General features: G+C 32.8%; 3 protein-coding genes across 3 annotated transcripts in view; 1 reads left to right on the top strand and 2 right to left on the bottom strand.

Annotated features, from left to right (window-relative positions):
- Window positions 1-11,925, bottom strand: part of Tsf1 (Transferrin 1) — an 83,364-nt gene extending 71,439 nt beyond the window's left edge. Inside the window, exons 1-3 of the mRNA XM_090109190.1 lie at window positions 11,770-11,925; window positions 11,349-11,451; window positions 6,692-6,831 (exon numbers count right to left, since the gene is read on the bottom strand). Coding sequence (XP_089965316.1) covers window positions 6,692-6,831; window positions 11,349-11,451; window positions 11,770-11,860 — 334 coding nt within the window. The 5' untranslated portion in view covers window positions 11,861-11,925. The remainder of the gene's footprint in view (window positions 1-6,691; window positions 6,832-11,348; window positions 11,452-11,769) is intronic.
- A 709-nt stretch (window positions 11,926-12,634) lies between these two features.
- Window positions 12,635-17,342, top strand: LOC149902729 (zip homologous protein 3-like). The gene is made up of 8 exons (XM_090109166.1): window positions 12,635-12,871; window positions 12,959-13,023; window positions 13,099-13,218; window positions 14,124-14,253; window positions 14,711-14,820; window positions 15,643-15,720; window positions 16,045-16,139; window positions 17,158-17,342. Exons 1-7 carry the CDS (start codon window positions 12,766-12,768, stop codon window positions 16,135-16,137), a joined length of 702 nt encoding a protein of 233 aa, XP_089965292.1. The 5' UTR covers window positions 12,635-12,765; the 3' UTR covers window positions 16,138-16,139; window positions 17,158-17,342.
- A 708-nt stretch (window positions 17,343-18,050) lies between these two features.
- On the bottom strand, window positions 18,051-23,842 carry LOC149902728 (uncharacterized). The gene is made up of 3 exons (XM_090109383.1): window positions 22,883-23,842; window positions 22,348-22,640; window positions 18,051-18,273 (listed from the first exon to the last, which is right to left on the bottom strand). The coding sequence occupies exons 1-3, from the start codon at window positions 23,676-23,678 to the stop codon at window positions 18,133-18,135; spliced, it is 1,230 nt and encodes a 409-aa protein (XP_089965509.1). The 5' UTR covers window positions 23,679-23,842; the 3' UTR covers window positions 18,051-18,132.
- Between the last annotated feature and the right edge of the window lie 321 nt (window positions 23,843-24,163).

Here is a 24,163-nt window from a genome sequence, read left to right as displayed (position 1 = left end):
TATGTATGGGCACAATTAAAGCCTTTTTCCTTAAGTCTGGAAAAATACCTTCGGTTATGGAACGTTGGAAGAGTATGCGTAAAGGTGTTCTAAGACTAGTTCCACAGTTTTTAATGAAGACAGCCGGTATGCCATCGGCCCCGGCTCCCTTTCTATAGTCCAAATCCCGAAATAGCTTAATAATCTCCTGATCTTTAATTGTGATTGAGCAAAGGCTATCAGCAAGCTCAAAATCGTCTACAGTAGTAATTGGGTCAGTATTATCATCGGATTGAAAAACGGATAAAAAAAATTCACTAAACGCTGAACAAATGTCGTTACCATCAGTAAGGTTGCGTTCACGGAAAATCATACTGCATGGGTAACTAGAGTTATTTCGTTTGTCTTTAATATACGTCCAGAACTCTTTAGGCGTGGTTTTAATAGATTTTTGACAACGTAAAATGTATTTTAAGTACGCTTCGTCCTGAAGTTTTTTTACTCTAGTTCTAAGCAGTGAAAAAGATGCGTAATCGTTTGGATTTTTGTATTTCTTCCAACGAAAGTGAAACTTATATTTTTCTTTTATTAAATTAATTAATGCAGGCGTATACCATTTCGGATATTGACGACGAGATGAAATCCTAACAGACGGTACGTATTTCTCTATTAAAGAATTTAAAACATTATAAAATTTATCGATGGAAATATTAATAGATGCGGAATTTAAAACGTCAGTCCAATTTATTTTACTAATTTCACGATTTATTGCAGTATAATCAGCCTTATAGAATTTTTTTATTTTTGAAAAATGGAAACGTAACGGTTGTATATAAACATCTTTTATTGTAATTACAAATGGTTGATGGTATCGATCAATATTGACTAGGGAATCGGAGGAAATAATATCATTACAATCAATAGATAAATTAGAGAACACGAGATCTAAAATATTACCACAACAGTTAGGTGAAAGGTTGTATTGATTAGCCCCCATTAAGGTTGTTAAATTCATTAGGTCCAGAGAGGCATCTAAAAGATCATTGGTACAGGGATCTGTAATAATAAAAGAGTGATCCTTCAACCAAGTAATAAACGGCAAATTAAAATCGCCCACTATCAAATATTTGTTATTAGGGTAACATTCATACAAGGACAGTAACGCTGCGTTTAAAGATCTTATATTACCAGGCAAATCAGAATTAGGAGGCAAGTACACAGCAACAATGTGAAGGTCACCTTGACTTTTACCAAATTGACAATTAAAAGACTTACCAGGTATAGTTAGCCAGACACTTTCCACGTTACCGCACACAATATTTTGAGTTAAGTAACCACAAAACGCTTTTTTAACGCATATAACAACGCCTCCGCCTTTCATTTTATGTTTCCTATCAAATCTGAAAACGTCATAGCGAGAATCACAAATCTCTGAGTCAAGAATTCCATCACACAACCAACTTTCCGTTAAGATAATAATATCATAATTGCTTAATACGATATTTTTATGCAGTTCCGGTAATTTAGTTCGCAAGCCGCGAGTGTTTTGGTAATAAATGTTAATAAAATTACGTTTGGAAGTCATTGAGAACAAGTATAAAACAATTTAAATATTAAGTAAAGTACAATAGCGAAGTAATCGATTAAATCGAAATAATATCAACTTACAAGTTATATAAAGTACTAGCGGTCCGCCCCGGCTTCGCCCGTGGTACATATTTACGTTTTCTCTACGTAAAAACCATCCTCGTACTTCAAGGAATATAATAAAAAAAGAATTATCGAAATCGGTTCAGCCGTTCTCGAGTTATGCGCTTACCAACACATTTTGCGATTCATTTTTATATACAGGGTGTACCAAAAAGTAGTGATGAACGGAAGCTGAGAGGTAGAGGACCTAGAGGGCTATCCGAATCACCCCCATGTATGTTATGCGATTTTTCGTATTTTCGGAGTTATGACGTTTTTTTCAATTTTTCACCTATCGCCGAGTACGATGATATTTTCACTCATGCTGACGTCAATGATTGCGGAAGATGCTTGATTTTTTTTGTGTGCTAAGCTGAAAGATAGGCCAATTCAGTATGGTAACATTTACTATCGTTAGATCTTTGAATGGAATAAAAAAAAGAATTAAATGGCAAGAAAGATAAAATTACCCAATATGTTCACCACTTTAAGGGCCCGTAAAAAAATAAAATCACATAAAAAAAGTTTTCCGTTTGACTTTTAAAAACTTGCTCTATCTATCAGATAGCTACCCTGAAAATTTCATTTAATTATTCAGAAGGCTTCAATCGAAAAATTTAAATCTAAATGTGGTAAGTGCAAAAATTGAATTAACTTGATGATCATTAAAACCAATAAATAGGTGTTTAATTACCAGAATTTTTTAAAATAACCCCGCTGTTGCTCAATGCAAGTGCGACATCACCGTAAAAAGTTGTCTTTTAAATGTCTGAATGCCCTTTTATCATTTTTAATGGTTTCTTCTGCTACTATGAATTTCCGGGTTATTTCGTCCAAATTGTGGCATTTTCTCAAGTAGCCGAGGTCTTTTTAGTATTCCCATTGAAACAAATCAATGGGGTTTAGGTCGAGGGACCGTGGAGGCCAGGCTTTAAGGCAGGCATCACCGGCGCATGCGCAGGCTGCAACGACCAATCCATCTTTCAGGGTATCTTTGCCCTTTAGCATGGCCTGCACGGTCCCCGGACATAAACCCTATTGATTTTTTTCCTTGGGGATACTACAAAGACGAGAGACTGCCACAATTTGGACGAAATAACCCGGAAATTCATAGTAGTAGTGTATATTATACAGGGTGTCCCAAAAAGTAGTGATGAACGGAAGCTGGGAGGTAGAGGACCTAAAGGGCTATCCGAATCACCCCCATGTATGTTATGTGATTTTTCGTATTTTCGGAGTTATGGACATTTTTTTCAATTCTTCATCTATCGCTGAGTACGATGAGATTTTTATTGATGGTGACGTGAATTATTGCGCTAGATGCTTGATTTTTTTTGTGTGCTAAGCTGAAAGATAGGCCAATTCAGTATAGTAACATTTACTATCGTTAGATCTTTGAATGGAATAAAAAAAAGAATTAAATGTCAAGGAAGATAAAATTACCCAGTATGTTCACCACTTCAAGGGCCCGTAAAAAAATAAAATCACATAAAAAAGTTTTCCATTTGTCTTTAAAAAACTTGCTCTATCTATCAGGTAGCTACCCTAAAAATTTCATTTTATTATTCAGAAGGCTTCAATCGAAAAATTGAAATCTAAATGTGGTAAGTGCAAAAATTTTATTAACATGATGATCATTAAAACGAAATTAAAACCAATAAATAGGTGTTTAATTATCAGATTTTTTTTTAAATAACCCCGCTGTTGCTCAATGCAAGTGCGACATCACCTTAAAAGTTGTCTTTTAAATAGTAGAATGCCCTTTTATCATTTTTAATGGTTTCTTCTGCTACTATGAATTTCCGGGTTATTTCGTCCAAATTGTGTTAGTCTCTCGTCTTTGTAGTATCCCCACGGAAAAAAATCAATAGGGTTTATGTCCGGGGACCGTGGAGGCCAGGCTAAAGGGCAAAGATACCCTGAAAGATGGATTGGTCGTTGCAGCCTGCGCATGCGCCGGTGACGCCTGCCTTAAAGCCTGGCCTCCACGGTCCTTCGACCTAAACCCCATTAATTTGTTTCAATGGGGATACTAAAAAGACCTCGGCTACTTGAGAGAATGCCACAATTTGGACGAAATAACCCGGAAATTCATAGTAGCAGAAGAAACCATTAAAAATGATAAAAGGGCATTCTGATATTTAAAAGACAACTTTTTAAGGTGATGTCGCACTTGCATTGAGCAACAGCGGGGTAATTTAAAAAAATCTGATAATTAAACACCTATTTATTGGTTTTAATTTCGTTTTAATGATCATCATGTTAATAAAATTTTTGCACTTACCACATTTAGATTTCAATTTTTCGATTGAAGCCTTCTGAATAATAAAATCAAATTTTCAGGGTAGCTACCTGATAGATAGAGCAAGTTTTTAAAAGCCAAACGGAAAACTTTTTTATGTGATTTTATTTTTTTACGGGCCCTTGAAGTGGTGAATATACTGGGTAATTTTATCTTCCTTGACATTTAATTCTTTTTTTTATTCCATTCAAAGATCTAACGATAGTAAATGTTGCCATACTGAACTGGCCTATCTTTCAGCTTAGCACACAAAAAAAAATCACGCATCTTCTGCAATAATTGACGTCACCATGAGTGAAAATATCATCGTACTCGGCGATAGGTGAAAAATTGAAAAAAACGTCATAACTCCGAAAATACGAAAAATCGCATAACATATATGGGGGTGATTCGGATAGCCCTCTAGGTCCTCTACCTCCCAGCTTCCGTTCATCACTACTTTTTGGGACACCCTGTATAAGATTATCGCGGCAATACATATACCTATCTTAAGTTTTTTTAGTAATATTACACTATTCACATGAATATTATAAAGATAATTATAGAATAAAACTATCGGAACATGACAAAAATTGTTAAAAACATTGCGGGCAGTTCTGAAAAAAGTAATGCAGTACAGGGGAGCGGAACCTTTTATAATGAAGTCGTAATAATAATTATTTATATATGAAGTTGACGTAAAATAATTTATTGAGAGCTCACGTATAATGTAAATTAAAAGGTATTTATATTGTGTAGTGTATAAGTGTGTTAAAAAATTGTAAGTGGTAGATACTGAAGATATAAAAGCGTATGTAATATTATGTAGGGCATGATCAAAACTTAAAATTAATAACATATCTAAAAGAAGTAAATTGCTATTGAAATAAATGGTTAAGGGCAGGTTTCTAAAAAATTCTTCAGGTCTTCATCCGAAGCTATGACCTTCGCCGGCGCTTTCTCATTAGCGCGTAAATATATGGTGCAATTTCTGATCCAAACGAACTTAATGTTTCTTTCTTTGGCACGTTGCTTGCAGTTGTTAAGTAATAATTTATTAGCGATTGTAAGATGTTCATTAATAAATATCTTCAGGGAGTTACCCGTGAAACCAAGGTCATGTGATGTTATGCCTTTTACTTTGTTAGACTTTTTAAAGTTATTGATCAAAGTATCCTTTGTGGCTTTGTCTTTCAGTTTGACTATTATCTTACGTGGGCTGTCCTTCTTGTCTCTGAATGATTGAACCCTTGTAATGAATTCAACATCTTCCTGGTTGAGGTTACAGCTAATAGCAGAGGCTAGACGAAGGAATACTTTTTGTAAATTTTCATTTGATTCTTCAGGCACACCGATAATTTCCACATTTAAAAATCTATTCTTTTGTTCTGTGCGACCTTGTTCAAGTTCCAGGGCAGATATTTTCGCTAGAAGAGTATTTATAGTGTTACGACTCTTAGCTGCTTCAACTTCAGACCTTTGAAAACGTTCTCCAAATCCCTTCATATCAGACTTTAACTTCTTCATATCTTCGTTTAGTCTGTCAACTATGGATAACTTGCAGTCTATATCTTCCAGTCTTTTGTATAAATCTTCAATCACATTTGCATTTATTTTGCTCGTTAATTCGTTCAAATCACTCCTTAACTTTTCAACCTTTTCCGGCAAAGTAGAGAGCGGCGATAGCATTTCCTCAATCCTATTCAACGATGACTGATAGGAATTAGGCTCAGTGCTAGGTTTAACGGCCTCACCGGATGAGGCAGAGTTTCTACAATCAGGGCAGCACCAAGAGTTTTGTCGTTCAGTGCCAAGTCTCCGCCAGCCAATTTCAAATAAACTCGCACAGTGGAAGTGGTAAGTCTGACGGCAGCTCGAACAAAGAGCACCATCAGATACTTTTTCATTGCAGCGCTTACAATTATTCATACCGAAGGTTGGGGACACCACACAAATCTTATACGACGTACGTAGATAAGCGTTCACGTATTTCGCGCGGAGTCTCTTAGCATAAATAGCTGCGCTGTCGTAGGGTCGGACTATCGAATTAGAAATCCGAGTTCTAATCCACACGGGCGCGGTGAGCAAAAACTTTAATTTTAAAAATTTTAAACACTTCAAATAACAATCAGAATGTCTAGTCACATACGACACCAGATCTTAACTGGTGTCGATTTTGGAATATTTCTCCTAAATAAATTTAATTGTCAATAAAAATACCTATCCATTAGAGTAATTAAGTAATAAGGGAATATGTTTATATGTATATGGAGGTAGATTCTAAGATAAATTGCAAGACGGAGTACACGCACATCCTGCGGTTTTCAAATTAAAGTCAAAAGGTCAGCTTTTAAGTTTAAGTTTGCAGCAAAGTATCGTCACAGTATTACAATATTTAGGGATTGTAATACAGTGGTATCGTACTTTAATCGTCGTAAATAAACTACCTCAAGGAAGTCAAGGATCTTCTTGTATCTTCCCTATACGTACTTTTATAGTATTTAACATTATTATAAGATTAATAGATAATATTATAAGTGTTGTATTACGAGCTTACAGATATTTCATATCACGAACAATATTGTGTTTTATCTACTTCTTAGGCTACATTACAATAGTTTGCAAGCAGTAGGTACCAACGAACGGACATTTAAATGAGAAAATAAAATATGTAGAAACAACAAATAAAGCATATCTACTTTTTCCATTCTTCGTTTATACACTATAATTCAATTTCCTTACCATCCGGTTCTTCGTCAGTTCTATATTCCTGGAATACAACGAAATCTTGATTCGGGATTTTAGAGGCGACGTACATATCCTCTGGATCCACGGGCACTAAATCAGCCTGTCTTTGCTGCACCTGAGTGAGGCATTCCACTCTGTAACAATTATATTATATTTTATGGTTTAAATTACATTTGTACATTTTTATAGCTTTTGAAATGGAAATATGTAATTTCTAGGATTTGTAAGAGCTCTTTCCTAAGTATGTTTTTTTTTTAAATAACGTAAACGTTGTTGTACGAACCCATACGTTTACCTACTAGCTGGATAAAAAAGCAGATGAAAAAATGACATTCTTAAAACAATTGTATCTTTCCAGTACTCCATACCGTCCACGTTTGAGTTCAGCATTACATGCTTTAGAAAACCCTAATGAAACATCAAACAACGTATTTGGCCAATAAATACTAGAAAAAGGAAATAAAACATTTTCTCCTGTAATGTTGGTCCGCTACAAATCTTCAGAAAAGATCTAATTCACGTGGATTAATGATCTAGTCCCAGTAAAGCCCTGAGGACAGATTGGAAGATAGAGTGAGATTTATATTTTTGGTTTTATGGCATTCAAATGCTTTATAAATATAAATTTATAAAGAATAGAAAAAATTCGATCACGAGGCGGGACTCGAACCCGCATCCTTCGCGCCATTCCGGGGCGGATGCCTGACCAACTCAGCCACTCGTGACCCGCCCGAGCAATCGAATTTATTCTATTCTTTCAGTTTTATGTGTCTGAAGGGACACACCGCGCGCCATCTATTGAGATGATTAACAACCATTTCAACCAATATGAAGCAATTTTCAGTGAATACAATATTGTAACGATGGAACACGACCTTTTTTGTTTAATTTATATTTTTGGTTTTATGGCATTCAAATGCTTTATAAATATAAATTTATAAAGAATAGAAAAAATTCGATCACGAGGCGGGACTCGAACCCGCATCCTTCGCGCCATTCCGGGGCGGATGCCTGACCAACTCAGCCACTCGTGACCCGCCCGAGCAATCGAATTTATTCTATTCTTTCAGTTTTATGTGTCTGAAGGGACACACCGCGCGCCATCTATTGAGATGATTAACAACCATTTCAACCAATATGAAGCACTTTTCAGTGAATACAATATTGTAACGATGGAACACGACCTTTTTTGTTTAATTTATATTTTTGGTTTTATGGCATTCAAATGCTTTATAAATATAAATTTATAAAGAATAGAAAAAATTCGATCACGAGGCGGGACTCGAACCCGCATCCTTCGCGCCATTCCGGGGCGGATGCCTGACCAACTCAGCCACTCGTGACCCGCCCGAGCAATCGAATTTATTCTATTCTTTCAGTTTTATGTGTCTGAAGGGACACACCGCGCGCCATCTATTGAGATGATTAACAACCATTTCAACCAATATGAAGCACTTTTCAGTGAATACAATATTGTAACGATGGAACACGACCTTGACCGTGACGGCGGGTCACGAGTGGCTGAGTTGGTCAGGCATCCGCCCCGGAATGGCGCGAAGGATGCGGGTTCGAGTCCCGCCTCGTGATCGAATTTTTTCTATTCTTTATAAATTTATATTTATAAAGCATTTGAATGCCATAAAACCAAAAATATAAATTAAACAAAAAAGGTCGTGTTCCATCGTTACAATATTGTATTCACTGAAAAGTGCTTCATATTGGTTGAAATGGTTGTTAATCATCTCAATAGATGGCACGCGGTGTGTCCCTTCAGACACATAAAACTGAAAGAATAGAATAAATTCGATTGCTCGGGCGGGTCACGAGTGGCTGAGTTGGTCAGGCATCCGCCCCGGAATGGCGCGAAGGATGCGGGTTCGAGTCCCGCCTCGTGATCGAATTTTTTCTATTCTTTATAAATTTATATTTATAAAGCATTTGAATGCCATAAAACCAAAAATATAAATTAAACAAAAAAGGTCGTGTTCCATCGTTACAATATTGTATTCACTGAAAAGTGCTTCATATTGGTTGAAATGGTTGTTAATCATCTCAATAGATGGCGCGCGGTGTGTCCCTTCAGACACATAAAACTGAAAGAATAGAATAAATTCGATTGCTCGGGCGGGTCACGAGTGGCTGAGTTGGTCAGGCATCCGCCCCGGAATGGCGCGAAGGATGCGGGTTCGAGTCCCGCCTCGTGATCGAATTTTTTCTATTCTTTATAAATTTATAGATAGAGTGAGATTTATATGTAATTCAAGATGTGTACGACTGTTTATTGGAGTCTAGACACGTTCAGGTTGGTGCTTAAATACATCTGGGATTTTGTATGGCTGTTGAATCGTAAATTAAAATAGTTATTATTATTCTGATATTGGTGTTCATTTAACGTGTGGATACAGATCACGTCCTCGTATTTTTTTGTTGTTAAATAAATAGTAATGTGCGATTTTCTTTGATTTATTCATGTTAGGAATTGATATTTTTGTTTTATCATCACTCTGATTGGGTTTGATATTGTTTCTGAAGTAAGTGGATCCGACTGTTTGCACTTAATCAAACATATCGCTTATATACCAATGTATTGCATAGGTATATTTTTTGACCGTGAAAATAACATTTCATTACATATTTAAACTACAATAATGTAAACAAACACATCCGACAAAGTGTATATTGATTTAACCACTAAAAGAGTAAATATCATACAAATCTTCATTGAACAGGAAAACGTATTGAAATAAAAAATCATTATTCTTATTTAGTTTAAATAACGTGGCATTCTCAGAGGAATCATAAAATAAATCTTCATAGTGATACAGAACAGAAGTCGTAAAATTCAAGAAAACTGCATTTGATGTTGTTCCACAAAGCTTCGGAAAATTGTGTTACCATAACGCTATAATTCTTTTGAGATTAAATAAATATACAGTGTTATATCGTTAATAGTTTTTGTTATGAACAATGGTAGCATTGATTAAATTATTGTTTAATAAAGGCGATGTGTGCGATGCTGACATTATTTTGGGATGTCTTTGATATTTATCCATTCATTTGTAAACGAATAATAATTAAATATAAACATCCTCAATAGGGCTGATCAAAATAATTTAGGGACTGGATGTTTCAATAACCCAATGGTTATTGAAATATCCAGTCCCTAAATTATTAAGCAATCTTAAATAGACAATGTTTCAAATTTTCAAACAACACGATTCAAAGCTAAACTCGGTGAACGTCGTCCTATGTATTTAACAATATAATCTGAAAATTGGCCACGAATAAGCGTAGGTACCTATTTTTGGTTGGTTGTTTCAATTGATCACTTTAGATAACAAGCCACATCACCAAGTAATGTCATATAATTTGATAAAATTGCTTCAAGACAATTGAATCCCATTCGAGGAAAAGGTCTTGTGGGTAAATTTTGTCATGGCATTGGTATGAAATAATTGTCTTAGCACAGCGATAATATTTTTGAGTTATAAACAAAGGGAATGTTATTTTTATACTAATTTATGTACAACTATAAAATGTATATTTATAACATTTTATGTTATTAAATATCTTATATTCCTAAATTAGAGTGCTTCTTCGTTAAATGTTTACAAATAAAAATATATAATATACTTATGAACATGTAATATATATTGTATTATATGTTTTGTATTTTGTAAACATGACAATTTACGATATTATTATTGTACATAATAATATAATATTGGCTATATAAAGGCTTGGCATTCTTTATTATGTTTTGTTAGACTATTTACTTACAAAGAAGGAGCTATACTATAACAGTAGGATACATAACGTTATTACTTCGCTCATAAAAACGTTTTTATTTATTTACATTACCTATATCCCTAGACATAAAGCTGGCTTGAGATTAAAATATCCAACTTCTTACAAGTCTCAAAAGAATAATAAGAATTTGCAATCAGTACACGTTGTGGATAAAAATAAAATAATGAATTCTTTGTATTTTCCTGTTCGGTCCAACGTTGGTACCGGATAGACTATAAACAATCAAAACTTCGATTTGCCATTCAAGAAATACATTTATGAGGTTGCCGTGCAGATTTTTAAATAAATCTTTACATGTGTTACCATTTTTGTGCGTGTGTTTGTCACCGAACTCTTCCTAAATGGCTGGACCGATTTTAAATAAAAATTAAAAAAAAATTAAATTGTTCGTGTTATTTCAGTTGAATTTGATACATTTTATTAGCTTGTACTAAATGATATCTACCATTTTGTTCAGTATTTTGCTAATTGGAAACATTACCAGAATTAAACTATAGCACATAATGTATTGATAATTCCTAAACAGTTTTTATTTTATTTCATATCATAAGTAGTTGCAATACCTATAGCTATAATATTATATTCGACGCTATAATAGCGTAACTTATTAAAGCCGGGATAACTCCTTGGGGACGTTTCTCGACCTCAACGCGTAGGACTAAAGTGTGGGTGTATTCTATGAGTTGAATTAAATAACACAGACAAACTTTAATATATAAAATACGAGTCACCACGCTTAATTATATTGCGTGACCAAAAAAGTTACGAGAAGTACAAATGAAGTTTAAAAATTATGCACATTGAATAAATTGAATGAATAGTAATATGATTATTGTCTTACCTGTCTCTTGCCGGAACACATTCTAATAAAGCTTTGCTCTTCGTAGGGATTTCCAGCATCTCCTCACAAGATTTCAAATGCTGCGTAGGCACACATATTTTATCTAAAACCCATGCCAGTGAAAAACACATTAACACAATGACACAATTTTATTTCACTGTATACTATTTCCGAAAGAAAATAAACAAAATAACTAAGAAATATTAGGAACTATATAAATTAAACTGAATTACTAATTTTATTATTTAGTAAAAACATTTTATAAATCTTTCGTAACCAAAGTTCAAAAAACAAATGCAATTTTTTTTTCAAAAAGTTCTAAATTCAAAAACGTATTTTTTTTAATAATGTTGCCACCATTTAATACAGCTAGATGCAATTTGCAGCCAGTTCTTAAAAATATTTAAGTAAATAAACATACATGCGGATTTACAGTTGACATTTAGCGAGGTCAAGGCTAACAAAAATAATATACTCGTATATTTCAAAGTCATGGTCAAGCAGTTGACCATGCGCGGATGTAAACACGACTGGACGATGCTTCGTTGTGTTCTTTTATATATTCATGTGCTATCAACATTATTATTCTTCTTTTTGCAATCTTGTTGTAGATAAACAATAATTAACATTGTTTTATGAGAAAAAAATATTTTAATAATTTGATTAACTTCATAAATTATCAGAAACTTAAACTTACAAGTAGGTACTCTATTTAGTTCATAGTTTGCTCTACAAACGCGTCTGGTATGATTTATTCGAAATTAATCGAGACAATGTTGCCTTTCCAGATTATTTGCGAGATTTGGTTTATATTGTTATTATTAATTATTATTTATTATGTTCTTAGACTATAGTCAATTATTCGACAATAGTCGGCGCGTCGTAGAATAACGTCTAGTCTGGTTAGTAATATGTACTTTTATTGTACCCAAGTATGTCAAACTAGTTTCACCCAGTATTTTGTTTATATAAGTACCTACCTTGCAGGAATTCATATTAAGGATGAATTAATTTTTTATTCATTGCTCATTATGTACAATGTACATGCGATTAAATAACAATATACGAACGCCGTTCTTCACTCGTGTATTTTATTAAAAATTTCATTCTTTACAGGTTTGTACTGAAGCTTGCTGACATTATTTTTCACTCAAACAGATATTTATATACTAATTGTATTGTTATTAAAATCGTATTGTAGAAATTATATATAAATACTTAAAAATAAAATTATTTTTATTTTTAATTTAGATTAAAACTTTATGTTGTCAAGATTAAGAAAAAAAAATAGTCCGCCATTTTGAATTTTAGAATGGCGCGTATTACCGCGAATCGAAATACAATGAGCAAAAGTAAACAATGCTGTTAATAGTTTTAAATCGAAAATCGAATAAACTGTCATTTTTTTACGCGAGGAATGGATTGGATACATTGTAACAATTGTTTTATTCAATTGGAACCCGGAATAACTTTACACCTAACATCATGTGGTCACATGTTTTGCAACAATTGCTTGAACAATGGTGAATATCGTTTATTTTCAAATACAGGTGCAAATTGTGTGTTGTGTTTGTGGATAATATAATTGTTAACATATTTTATTATTATAGGCGCAAAAGAAAATACATGTTTAGTATGCAGGGCACCATGCTCAATGATGAAATTGGTACCTGACGTGAGTAAAACAACATAATTTAAATATTTAATGTCGGTTAAATAATTCAAAGTAAATCCTCAACTCTATTTATAGATGAACTCAGACATTCAAGACTATTTTACCGACCCAGAGGAAATAATAAAAAAGAGTTGTGAAGTAATACAATTTCAACGACAGCACAGACGTAGACTTTTATCGTATTTATTACAGTCGGTAAGCAAACCAGTGGATTAAGTATAGAATATAAATAATTTAAATACAAAATAGTTTATGTAGTAGATGTTTGAATATTATGAATAAGATATTTCAATAGAGCTACTTTAGGTTGTTTTTCTTTACATGTATAGGTTGTTTTACTCGAACCAAATGATTTGTCAATACACTTTTTAGACATTATTTAAATACGAATTTATAGCCATATCACAAACCTTTTCCTGTAGTTAGTAAAATATCTCTCACATTCGAGACACCCAAAATTAATTCCTTTTAGGGTCAAAGGTACACAAATAGTTATTAGTATCAAAGGTTATTTATCTTTCACGGTAACAAAACGACACTTACCGCAAGCTTTTAGAACCCGTACTCAGAACTTAATTAACTTTACCTAATTAACAGACCCTTTTTGTAAGCGAAATTTCTAACGCCGCTCTAATTTGAGCTTTAAAGGAAAATCGGTACAAGCGATATTTTTGGAACATCAAAGACACGCACAGAGTAACTTTTCATTTAAATATTTTTTAAGTTTTTGTATGACATGTATGAAAACGATTAATAGAGGAAAGGAATCGCGTATCTTTGTTTGATAAAAAATAACGCATTGTATCTGCATAATATATTTTGGATTGTTGCCTCTTAGTAGTTGCGACATCATCTATCCTTAATCCTGAACATGATGTAAAAGAAAGATGTGTCTTACCACAAAAAACTTTAGACAGGGTTTAACTTTAAGCGCGGGTTCTCTTTAATCTGGTTGTGTCGTATTTCACATAGACAACTATAAAAGTGATAGATCCCTGGTTTAAAGTGAGAGTTTAGCTGTGTTAAAAACTGACAGATTCCTGGTTTAAAGTTAGACTGTGTTTAAATTGTTTTGTGGTAATACCAAAAGCGTTTCACAGACGAAGAAGTTTTACGCAGCACGAAACGAACTCAAGCGTGTGACAGAACTTTGCCAGAAACAACATAAACAAATGAAGGAATACCAGAGGATTATAAAAAAGCTACAGAGCCAACTCGAGAGCCAGTCTAGTAAATTTCGCTTTGATATTAATTACAATAGGCATTTTGATGAAAATAGGTCATGATTATTGTTTGTTATTTTGGTGTTTTGGTAAAGAGAAAGGATGGAGGCGTTTTTGATATTTACAGTAATAGAAAACTTTTGTATTTTAATGCTTTAATTTCAAGTAACACTGTTTTCTTCATTGAAAAGTATATAAATACGAAAAATTGTTATACTCCTAAAGGAGCTTCTAAATTTTGTTGCATTCTCTTCAATTAATTTCTTAAATATGAATGGTTCGTTAAAGATAAAGTGATTCCTCTTTAATTTATGTGTTTCTTACGTATTTTTGTATCTATATATTTTTGGGAGTTGCAAAAGACACATCTGATGTAGAGTCCTCCTAATCAACTCACTTTAATAATCTTCCATTTTCAAGTATTTTATTTTTTATTCATTTGAAAACTAATTTGTTTCTATTAGAACAAACATCACCCTTCAGTGTGCCCATATCGCCAGGCAATAATATATCTCCCGGCTTCATACAAGCAACGCCCACATATAAGCGGCCTGCAAAAAGCACTCCGTATAGTGTAAGTATTCTTTGAAAAATCTCTTTATTATATTAAGACGAATGTTGGGTATTTTTCTATTTGTTTGATGTTATATTTTGTTACGATTTTGTCATATTATAAGGAATGTAAAACCATTCTTTATTTGCAATAATATACCTAAGTACCAAATATTATTTTATGGTTTGTGGCTCTGTGTTGTATATCTCTACTAATATTACCTACCTAGCATATTTATGTTAATCACTGAAGGTTCCTTTCATCCTTTTTCATTTCACAACTCTAGATATTAATTTTCATGCATTTTAATGTACCATTTTTTGCTATGTTTTTCACCACATGACAGAAGTGATAAGAATTTAAAAGAAAATGGTATATGCATGATAACGTGAAATGATCGCGACCGAAGTCAGCGAAAATTTACTTTATCCTAAAATCTAGATTGTTACCTCACTACAGACACTAAGTTTAGGTCTCACAGGCATCTTTAGGATAAAACCCAATATAAAACTATCGTTATTGCCTAGAATATTTATTTTATACTTCGACTACTGTAATCTGTAGAGAATATAGATAGAATTAACGTCAACACTACATAAAGAGGTTACAAAGCTTATCATCTATTGTTGTTTTAAATTGAAAAGAATACGATCATTCTTATATTTTTTTCATAATTGCTATGAGGAAAAATAAACAGGGAAATACACTACAATTGCATCAATTTATCTATTAATATCAAGAAATATAATAATATCACTATCTATATGTATTAGGGTATTCCCTGACATACAATAATATTTATATATTATATTAAATTATATTTAATAGTAGTTTATTTGATAGCAACCGTATCAGTCGAACCTCGTGACCCCAACGCGGATAAGCAAACAACGATCGAGTAATTTTAGCTCCCAGAGTCAGGTAAGTTTGTTTTACTTGTATGGTATTTGATAAAATTAATGTTTATGTGAACTTTTTAGATATTTATTATTTAACTGTTATATTGCATTTTATGAAGTGCAATTGAATCTCTTAATTTACATATTCTCTTAAAATTTAATGTACACTATTGTAGTAGTGCGATGGTCATTAATTCATTATTTTTCAGTTAGCTCCAAATCAAATAGTAATTCCATTCAGTCCATTTCATATTTTTTTTAAACCACGTAGTTTATCTACATGCATCGATATAAAATATTATATTATATATATATTCTATACAATTTTATACATTTTCCTTTACAGAGGTCAAACACATTTAATAAGATATCGTCGACCGTGTTCACGCCGCCAACCCCCGAGTCGGTCGGGTACAACCACTTTTTAAAGAATCTTTAACGGTATTATTTGTATGTGGGAAGAATCGCAATGCGAATGAAAATATGTATTAGCAAAATTTGTTTTGTATTAGATTTATTTTTACATTATTTCACTAGTTTGACCTACTTCATAAAATGATAGAGTTCGGAAATAGCTAGGTTATGTAATATGTGATTTTTTTACAGGAAACTGTACCAAATACTCGCCTATTATTGAATTATTAAAAAAACCTTAAACGCTATCTTTAATAAAGAAAGCTTACAAAATAAACAATATTTTTACAGCAAAAAGCTTGCTGGCTCTTAAATTATTGACTTTCATTTTAATAATTAACTCCGGACACCTTTCAACTGCTTCCATATTTCGTTGGATCGCTTTTTACTTACTGTGAAGCTATTAAAATTGCTATCAATATTTATTACCTCAAATATGGATATAAAATTTACTTGGCGCCGCATTATTTATCCATATTTGACTGGATCTCGAGTTGTTTGAATTTTTGAGCTATAATTTTTTGTAATATTGTTTTTGCTTTTATCATTCATTCAGTAAAAATTCCTACAGAAATAGCCAGTGAAATATTCTTAATTCCATATGGAACAACATGATATTTCTTTAAAATGTTTGAATTATTTCCAAAGTATATTTTCTTGCTAATATGTGAATGTAAAACATGAAAACAGTGTGTATATAATATAGCATATAGCATATAGGCATATTGTATGTACCTACCTATAGGCTATAATATATAGGTTTACCTTGCATACCAGTTCAATAAGATACATTTCGTTTTATCTTTTAACATGCTTATAATTTTTTACTAAAAACACATGGTTTCTTAGATACACGTTTCTATGTTCTAAAACAATCTGTTCATCCCTTAGATTACTTAATGATCTAAGGTTCATCCCCATAGTTTTTGATAGGTCATTGGCTTAACTAACCCTAAAAAACTGTTTTCAAATACTAGTGAAATACTGCAATTAATCATACGGGCTACGAATACCATGCATTAATATTTAAATATGTTATTTTAAGGTGCATTTTGACTCAAGGCAGCGAGTCCGGTTATTCATCCAACAGTCCTTGGACGAAATCGCCGAGTATTTTGTGAAGCAATTGCGATGCAAATTTGCGTTTAACAAGAAGTTTTCTCATTTTGTTTTGTTTGTAATTACATTTTAAAATAAAATTTTTGTTCAATGTGCATGTTGTCTGAATAAATATTAATTGATTGATATTGTTGTTTTATTTTCCCGTGTTGTTCTTTAAAGTAGTAATAACAGACGTCTGTCTATATACTGAAAGTTGATACTATTTGCATTAAAATATAGATTGGAAATGTATTCGCAACTTTGTTTATTACGAAATAAGAATGCGACTTTATGAATATGCTAACAATAATTACCATGTCTTCTTAGATTTGTTTAATGGAATTTTGTTAATTCTTTAAAATAGGTATCAAGATAAGAGATTTAATGTAAATCATCTTATAAATAAATTAGGTAACTGGTAATCACTTCCAAATCTTTATTGACATAGCTTCGTTTCTGTATATAAATTTAAGATACAGATCTGTTTGATGTTAAGATGCTTACATATTGAATTGATAATGTCGAAAGTATGAAATTATTGTGTTCTTTACTTTTAGGGTATAAAACTAGTCTGTGACGATGGATCATATTTAACTTCATGGCAGACTTATCACTACCTATTTTAAAACTAAGTCGCTTTCTGCCGTCTCTGAGTTTCTATCTTCAAAAATTTGTAACAGATTTTGATGAGTTTTTTAAATAGATAGAGTGACTCGAGAGGTACCTAAGTTTTAATATGTAATTTGTTAAGTTTTAGACAAAGTGGGTGAAGCCGCGGGCAGAAAGCTAGTAAGTGATAAATTCTAAAATTCATCTTTCACGATAAAAACACACATAAAAAACATATTCGTATATTTCAAATCCATTTCAAACATGAAAAGCAATAATTTCTTCGTGTATCGTGCAGTTCATACATTTCTCAGTGTATAGGCAATATTCCTTTGTTCTGTTGATAACCACCGCTTGCTTCTTGGTGACCGTGCACGGCTTGCGCACCGAGGTTATTGAATTTCTCCAGTAATTCTGCACCTCCCTTGTAACCCTTTTGTAGAAATTCACCCTGTAATGTAATAAAAAAAGTATATTAAGTAGGTTTATATGGCACACTTTTAACTGTTATAATTTTGGGATTAAATGGGAGAGTGGAATAGTGTTTTCACCGACCTATTAAACTCAATGTTATATAATATTTTTAGTAAAGTTGTCTCTCTAAATCTTAATATGGTTCTAAGATTCCACTTTTTATTTTTAATAACGTTTTGATGTTGAGAAAGCGAATTATTTTTTAATGAACCCAATGTTAATATAACACGAGTAGGTATACAGATAACAAACTGCAAATCCATGAAACAATGAATCGTTTAGTATCATACAATCCGCTCGGATTAGAAGAGATTGCTAAGACCCTATTCTATGAAAAAATACATCCCACTTTAATAAAGTAAAGTGGTTTACATTACTCAGATTCCCGCAAAGAGATTATGAATAAAAAAATCTAAGCTGCAATTCCCGTGTCACTTTTCAGTTAACTTGAAATGCAAAAGAAAGTCTAAAGATGCAGCGGAGCATTGTGTTCTACAAAGAATTTTCAATAGCGTATACAAAGTGCTTTTTCTATTTCCTATTATATACTTCGGTTCGCAATTTAAGTACAGTTTCACGGTATAAACAAAAACCACAAACGTAACACTTTTATGCGGACGTCCTTCGTAATAGAATACCCTGAGATGAGGTTAAGGACATTTTAAAATAAAAACTAATAGTATGTCTGGTATGATTGCTAGTAGGTTTATTTAATTATTTTAACAGGTATTTTATAATTGGATTGTGAGAGCTGTTGCCTGCGCCTTTATTTCTATAACGAATTTGGAGATGGTTGTATAAATAAGAATTAATGATGTCCGGGAATTTGCCAAAATATAAAAAGTGAGTGAGGTTAGTAAATTTTAGACTTCTATTTAAAACAATAACAATTAATATATCGCGAACGACCCGTATTATCATTATACATGTAGTTAATTAAAATAAGAAGTTCTGTATGTCGTTAAGGGCTTGGTCTAGTAGTGCAAACAAATGCATCCTGTCATCCTATATGTAAATAATACAAATGTACTAAGGGAAAGTTGCTCCACTTAATTTTTAAAAATTAAATCATTCGTACAATTTAATATTCGTAATAAGTACCAAAAATGACAATTTGAAACAATTTTCGTGAAAATTACACCGGGTGATTTTTTTTATCAGTACACAAGATTTGCGAATACTTTCTATTGATATCTTCAACTTCATGTTTATATAACTGATCAACTTTTACAAAGAAATTTGGACGAAATATAAAAAAAAATAAGCTTTCCATACAAAATGCATAACTCTATACATTTTTTTCGACCTAAGTTTCTTAGTGAAAGTTTTTCAGTTTAACTAATAAAACGGATAAACAAATTTTGTATATAATAAAAAAAAATGTAATGTTTGTGTTAAAAAATTATAAAATAGAAAAATACGCAAATGAAAACAAAAGATATTTATTTCTGACTAGCTTCCGCCCGCGACTCCGTCCGCGCGGATGTCAGTCTTCGCGTCTTCTACAGATTTATTATATTATGTATAATATATAGATTTATATTTATAAACCTAATAAATCTTTTGCTAGCATTCTGATGCTTTATCGGTTGCACTGGATTTATCTCTTTTTTTTCAATCGCTTGAATGATATAGGATGGGTCCTTGATGGCATCGAATGCTGAAGTCTCGAATCAATCAATTCTGACAGTAGGCAATTTTTTTAAAATCTTGATAATGGTCCATCATTTTATTTTGCCTAAACGTTACATACTTTTTATATATTCTATTTTTAACGAATGATTCACTCCAGTCCAAACAGCAAATAAGCAGACTTCTGCTTCTGCAACGTTTAGTTGTCTCTGAATTTGGAAAAAATAGTCATGATTCTTATCTATGACAAAAGTGTTATTTTTTGCATTGTATTTCAAATATTAAATTTTTTTTTAACCGCATCTTCCGCATTCATGTCTTTTACCGGAATTAGACATTTAACTTCTAATAGTCCCATTTTCCCTTTTTGATATGGGAGTGTATAAAGTAAATTTTTTAGATATTTCTCGTTATACTTTTAAAAAGTTATTATTGTCATTTTGCTCATTAGGTAAAGTAATTTCGATATCAGTTTTAAGTTTTTTGATACCTGCAATAATAACGTCATAATCGCCTGCACATACTTATCGATTACACCCTGTATACAATCCACCATCCACATTCATAATGTTTTCCTGTCCTCCTCTCCTTTACGCTGTTCACCGATACATTTTAAATGAGTAAATCTGCTACCACTGAAGGATGTTTCATTGTGATCAGCAAATTTTCACCACTGTTGTCGATTATTTGTTTTTCATTTTTAATCAGCAATTGGGAATCATCAGTTTTGTTTTTTGCAGATTGGTGATGTACCCTAACAATACGTCGAAAAGGGAAAGCATCAACGAATTATCGTTTTCGTCCTCTTTTTTTATTCTTCGCGTCTCTGTTACTTCTGTTTGTTTAGTTCTCAACACCCACTGAATTTTCTATGTTATTGTGATCTTCCATTACATCTGAGTTTTGATGATGTGATGATAATCCATTCGTTTTAATATTGGTACTTAGAGTTGGTAGACTAAACTAGAAATGGCGGACTAAATTTGTCAGCGCGTCTGTAAGATCAGAATATAAAACCAACATCCTGTATTTAAGTTACAAAATTAATAATCAAACAACATGCCGCTACGTTGAAAATGACTAGAAGAAAAAATTAAAACACCTCGGATCAATTTTGGAGTAAACAAATCATTTTCCCCGTATGGAGATTTCCCCGGATGAACTTGGGAAGTTCAAGTTCTCAATACAAGTTTATATTATATTTCGTATTTCTCAAACGAAAAATAAACATTTTTGGAACTTCAAAAAAATTATATTATAAGAAAATTTATGAGCTTACTTTACTTTTAAAGAAATATACATCCCTTTACTGACACCCCGTAAAATAAAGAAATTGTTGCCAATCACCTTTGCAATCTACATATTTGGTTTCATTAACTTTATGTTCGAAGATAATTTTTTTTCTAGTAGTTACACGCGTATTTTTTTCGTTTATTTTCCATATCGAAATCAAATGTTTAAAAATACGAATATTTGCACAAAACTAAGATAATAATAATCAATTAACAAAAATATTAAATTTAATGAAGTAGAGCAACTTTCACTTCGGTATGAAGGAAAATCGAGCGTAGAGCACACGTCAGAACGCTCCGGCCCAAGGAGCGCGACTAAAGAAATTCGCTAGGATTTTTCCTAATTATTTTAAATATATTTTAATATTTAAAGAATTATCAAAATTCAAAAAAAAAAATTTTTAAAGGATTAATACTCATTGGTCTTCAACCAACTCGAATAAATTAATGGAAAAAATAACTTTTAGCAGTATTTATCAATAGATTTTGTAAGGCAAAAAATGGGAAATTTAATGAATTTATAACGTTCTAATTAAGAAAATCATAAGTTTTTCGGCAATTGTATTCAGCAGTTTTTAATAACGACTATATAAGGATAATAATGTGCTGATCAGATTGTGTAAATTGTAATCGGTTGCAACGTAGTGAGTGCACAAACTTAGCTCGAAATGTCTTTGGGAGAAAGAGACTTATCTTGAAGGCCTGATTAAGGTAACATAAAGTAACTTTATAAATGTGAAAAAATTCACGCGCATTGCGTATATAACACTAATTGATAAACAAGAAAAAAAAATTCAGTTTATCATTTCATTAGCCGGGAAAAAATTGTCAAATAACTTGTTGAAAACGCAATTTTGCTAGACTGCAGCCTTAAATACACAATATTTCCACTACATCAATAATATTTTCAATAAACAAGTGACAAGCAAATGTACAATATCAATTATTCAACATTAATACACAAAATGTATGTACATATTATATCAGTAAAGTAAGAAAGCTTCATAAAATATTAGCAGAGTTCAAATATTTACTCTCACAACACGCGTTAAAACGTTGGGAAAACTAATATGGAAAAAAAATATAAGTTCAGGTAAAACTGGATATTGAAAGAAAACTTTTATTACCTTATTTGCCTTGGCGTCGTCAATCTTTTGTTCTGTGAAGTGATGTCCTTCCTTGCCTTGGGCATTGGCGTCGAGGATCTTTTCTTCGTGAGCGCCTTTGAAGCCTTGCTGGGAGTTCTCGCCGAAAGAACCAGCGTTCTGTCCGGCCAGCTTGTGGTCAGCCTCGTCGTGGGCCTCGTCGTAGAAGCTCTCAGACTTTTCCTCTTCATTCTTGCTGCTTGATGACTTAAATCCTTTGCTCACGTGACCCTTTTTGTGGCTTTTTGCCTTTTTCACTTGCTCTTCGTTTGCTCCTGTTATAATATATTTAGTTAGTTTATTGAAAATAAAATAAATATTGCTCATTATGTGGGTTTTTAACCTGCATCTTTTCGTCGTATCATTGCGATACCAGACCGCTCAGCTACCCATGAATTATTTATTCAAATTTTTAAAATTTAATGTTACTAATTTAAATACTGTTATTTTTATTTTAAACGTCATTCATCATAACAATAACTAAAATAATAAATATCAAATGAAAATGATCATGTACCTTGTTTATTAACCTTCTGTCCACCTTCATAGAACTTTTCATCTCCGGCAGCTTTCTTTTTTGCTTCTTCATCTTTAAAGAAGCTCGATTCTCCCTTTTCAGCTTTAGCTGCTGCGGCACCTTGTTGGAATCCTTCTTGTCCATGCTTTACTTCTTCTTCAGCTTTCTTTTCCAGCTTTTCTACGTTATGATCGGCACCCTTCTTCTGAGCAGCGTCATAGGCATTCTTGTCGACATATCCACCTTGAACTTGTCCGCCTAACACCGGGTGGTAAAGCAACCCATTTCCATAGCCGATTCCGCCAACACCGATGCCTCCTAGACCAGGGTGAATCAATCCATTCGCGACTCCAATTCCATTTCCAATTCCGTTTCCAATTGCGGCTCCGTTTACCCCACCAAGACCAACAGCACCAGCACCTCCTAATCCGATCCCGTTACCGATCCCACCGATTCCCAAACCACCAACGCCCCCGAATCCTCCCAAACCGATTCCTAATCCTTGACCAAGTCCTAGTCCACCTAAACCTCCAAGACCAATTCCTTGACCATAACCAATACCAGATACAGCGTTGTGTATTGTGGATGCCGCTCCGTTTAAATTTTCAGGATAGTCTTCACTTTCTTCAACTTCGTATGAACTTGATATGGGCATTCCACTCCTCGCGTCCACCAACATTGAATCTAGTTTTTCCTTTACATAATCATATGGCGTTTTTTCTTCTGCTAGTTCCACTTTCACCGCCTGCGTCCCGATTATGGAAAGAAGAGGTATAATAAAAAATGCTGACGACATCTTATTGATTGCGTCGTTATCAACGTGCCACTACTGATGTCATTTCGTAAATGCTGTGTTTATTTATAGTGATGTTAAATTTGGTGGAACGAAGCCGTTTTATTGTTGGCGTGATAGTTTTCACGCGATCGTTCGGGTCTTGGTGGTTTCCTTCCTGTGTTATTGTCTTAACTAATCTTAATGAGAACGTTACTGTTAAAAATACAATGACTTAGCTTCGACCTTGCTTTCCAGTTCATTGGAGGTGGCAGTGGGCCGATTTACGCAACGTAAAGTTTTACGTTTTCTCGAATGTCTGTATGAAATTTTACCGTTCCTATTATCGTATCAGTTCTAACTTCTAATATGTGAAATTTGTCTATATTCATGTTCTTTTAGAAATATTAATAATAGACTAGAGTAGATAATTTTTGAAACAAAAAAAAATCGCAGTCGGATGAAACCCATTAGAAAAGGAGGGGAATATGATAAAAATGTAAGGGAAA

This window comes from Colias eurytheme, chromosome 14 (assembly GCF_061535395.1).
Source record: "Colias eurytheme isolate Ceu_HAF_F1 chromosome 14, ilColEury1 Martin Lab GWU primary, whole genome shotgun sequence".
Lineage (NCBI taxonomy): Eukaryota > Metazoa > Arthropoda > Insecta > Lepidoptera > Pieridae > Colias > Colias eurytheme.
Note: the sequence above shows the minus strand (reverse complement) of the source record. Positions and strands in the feature narration are given on the sequence as shown.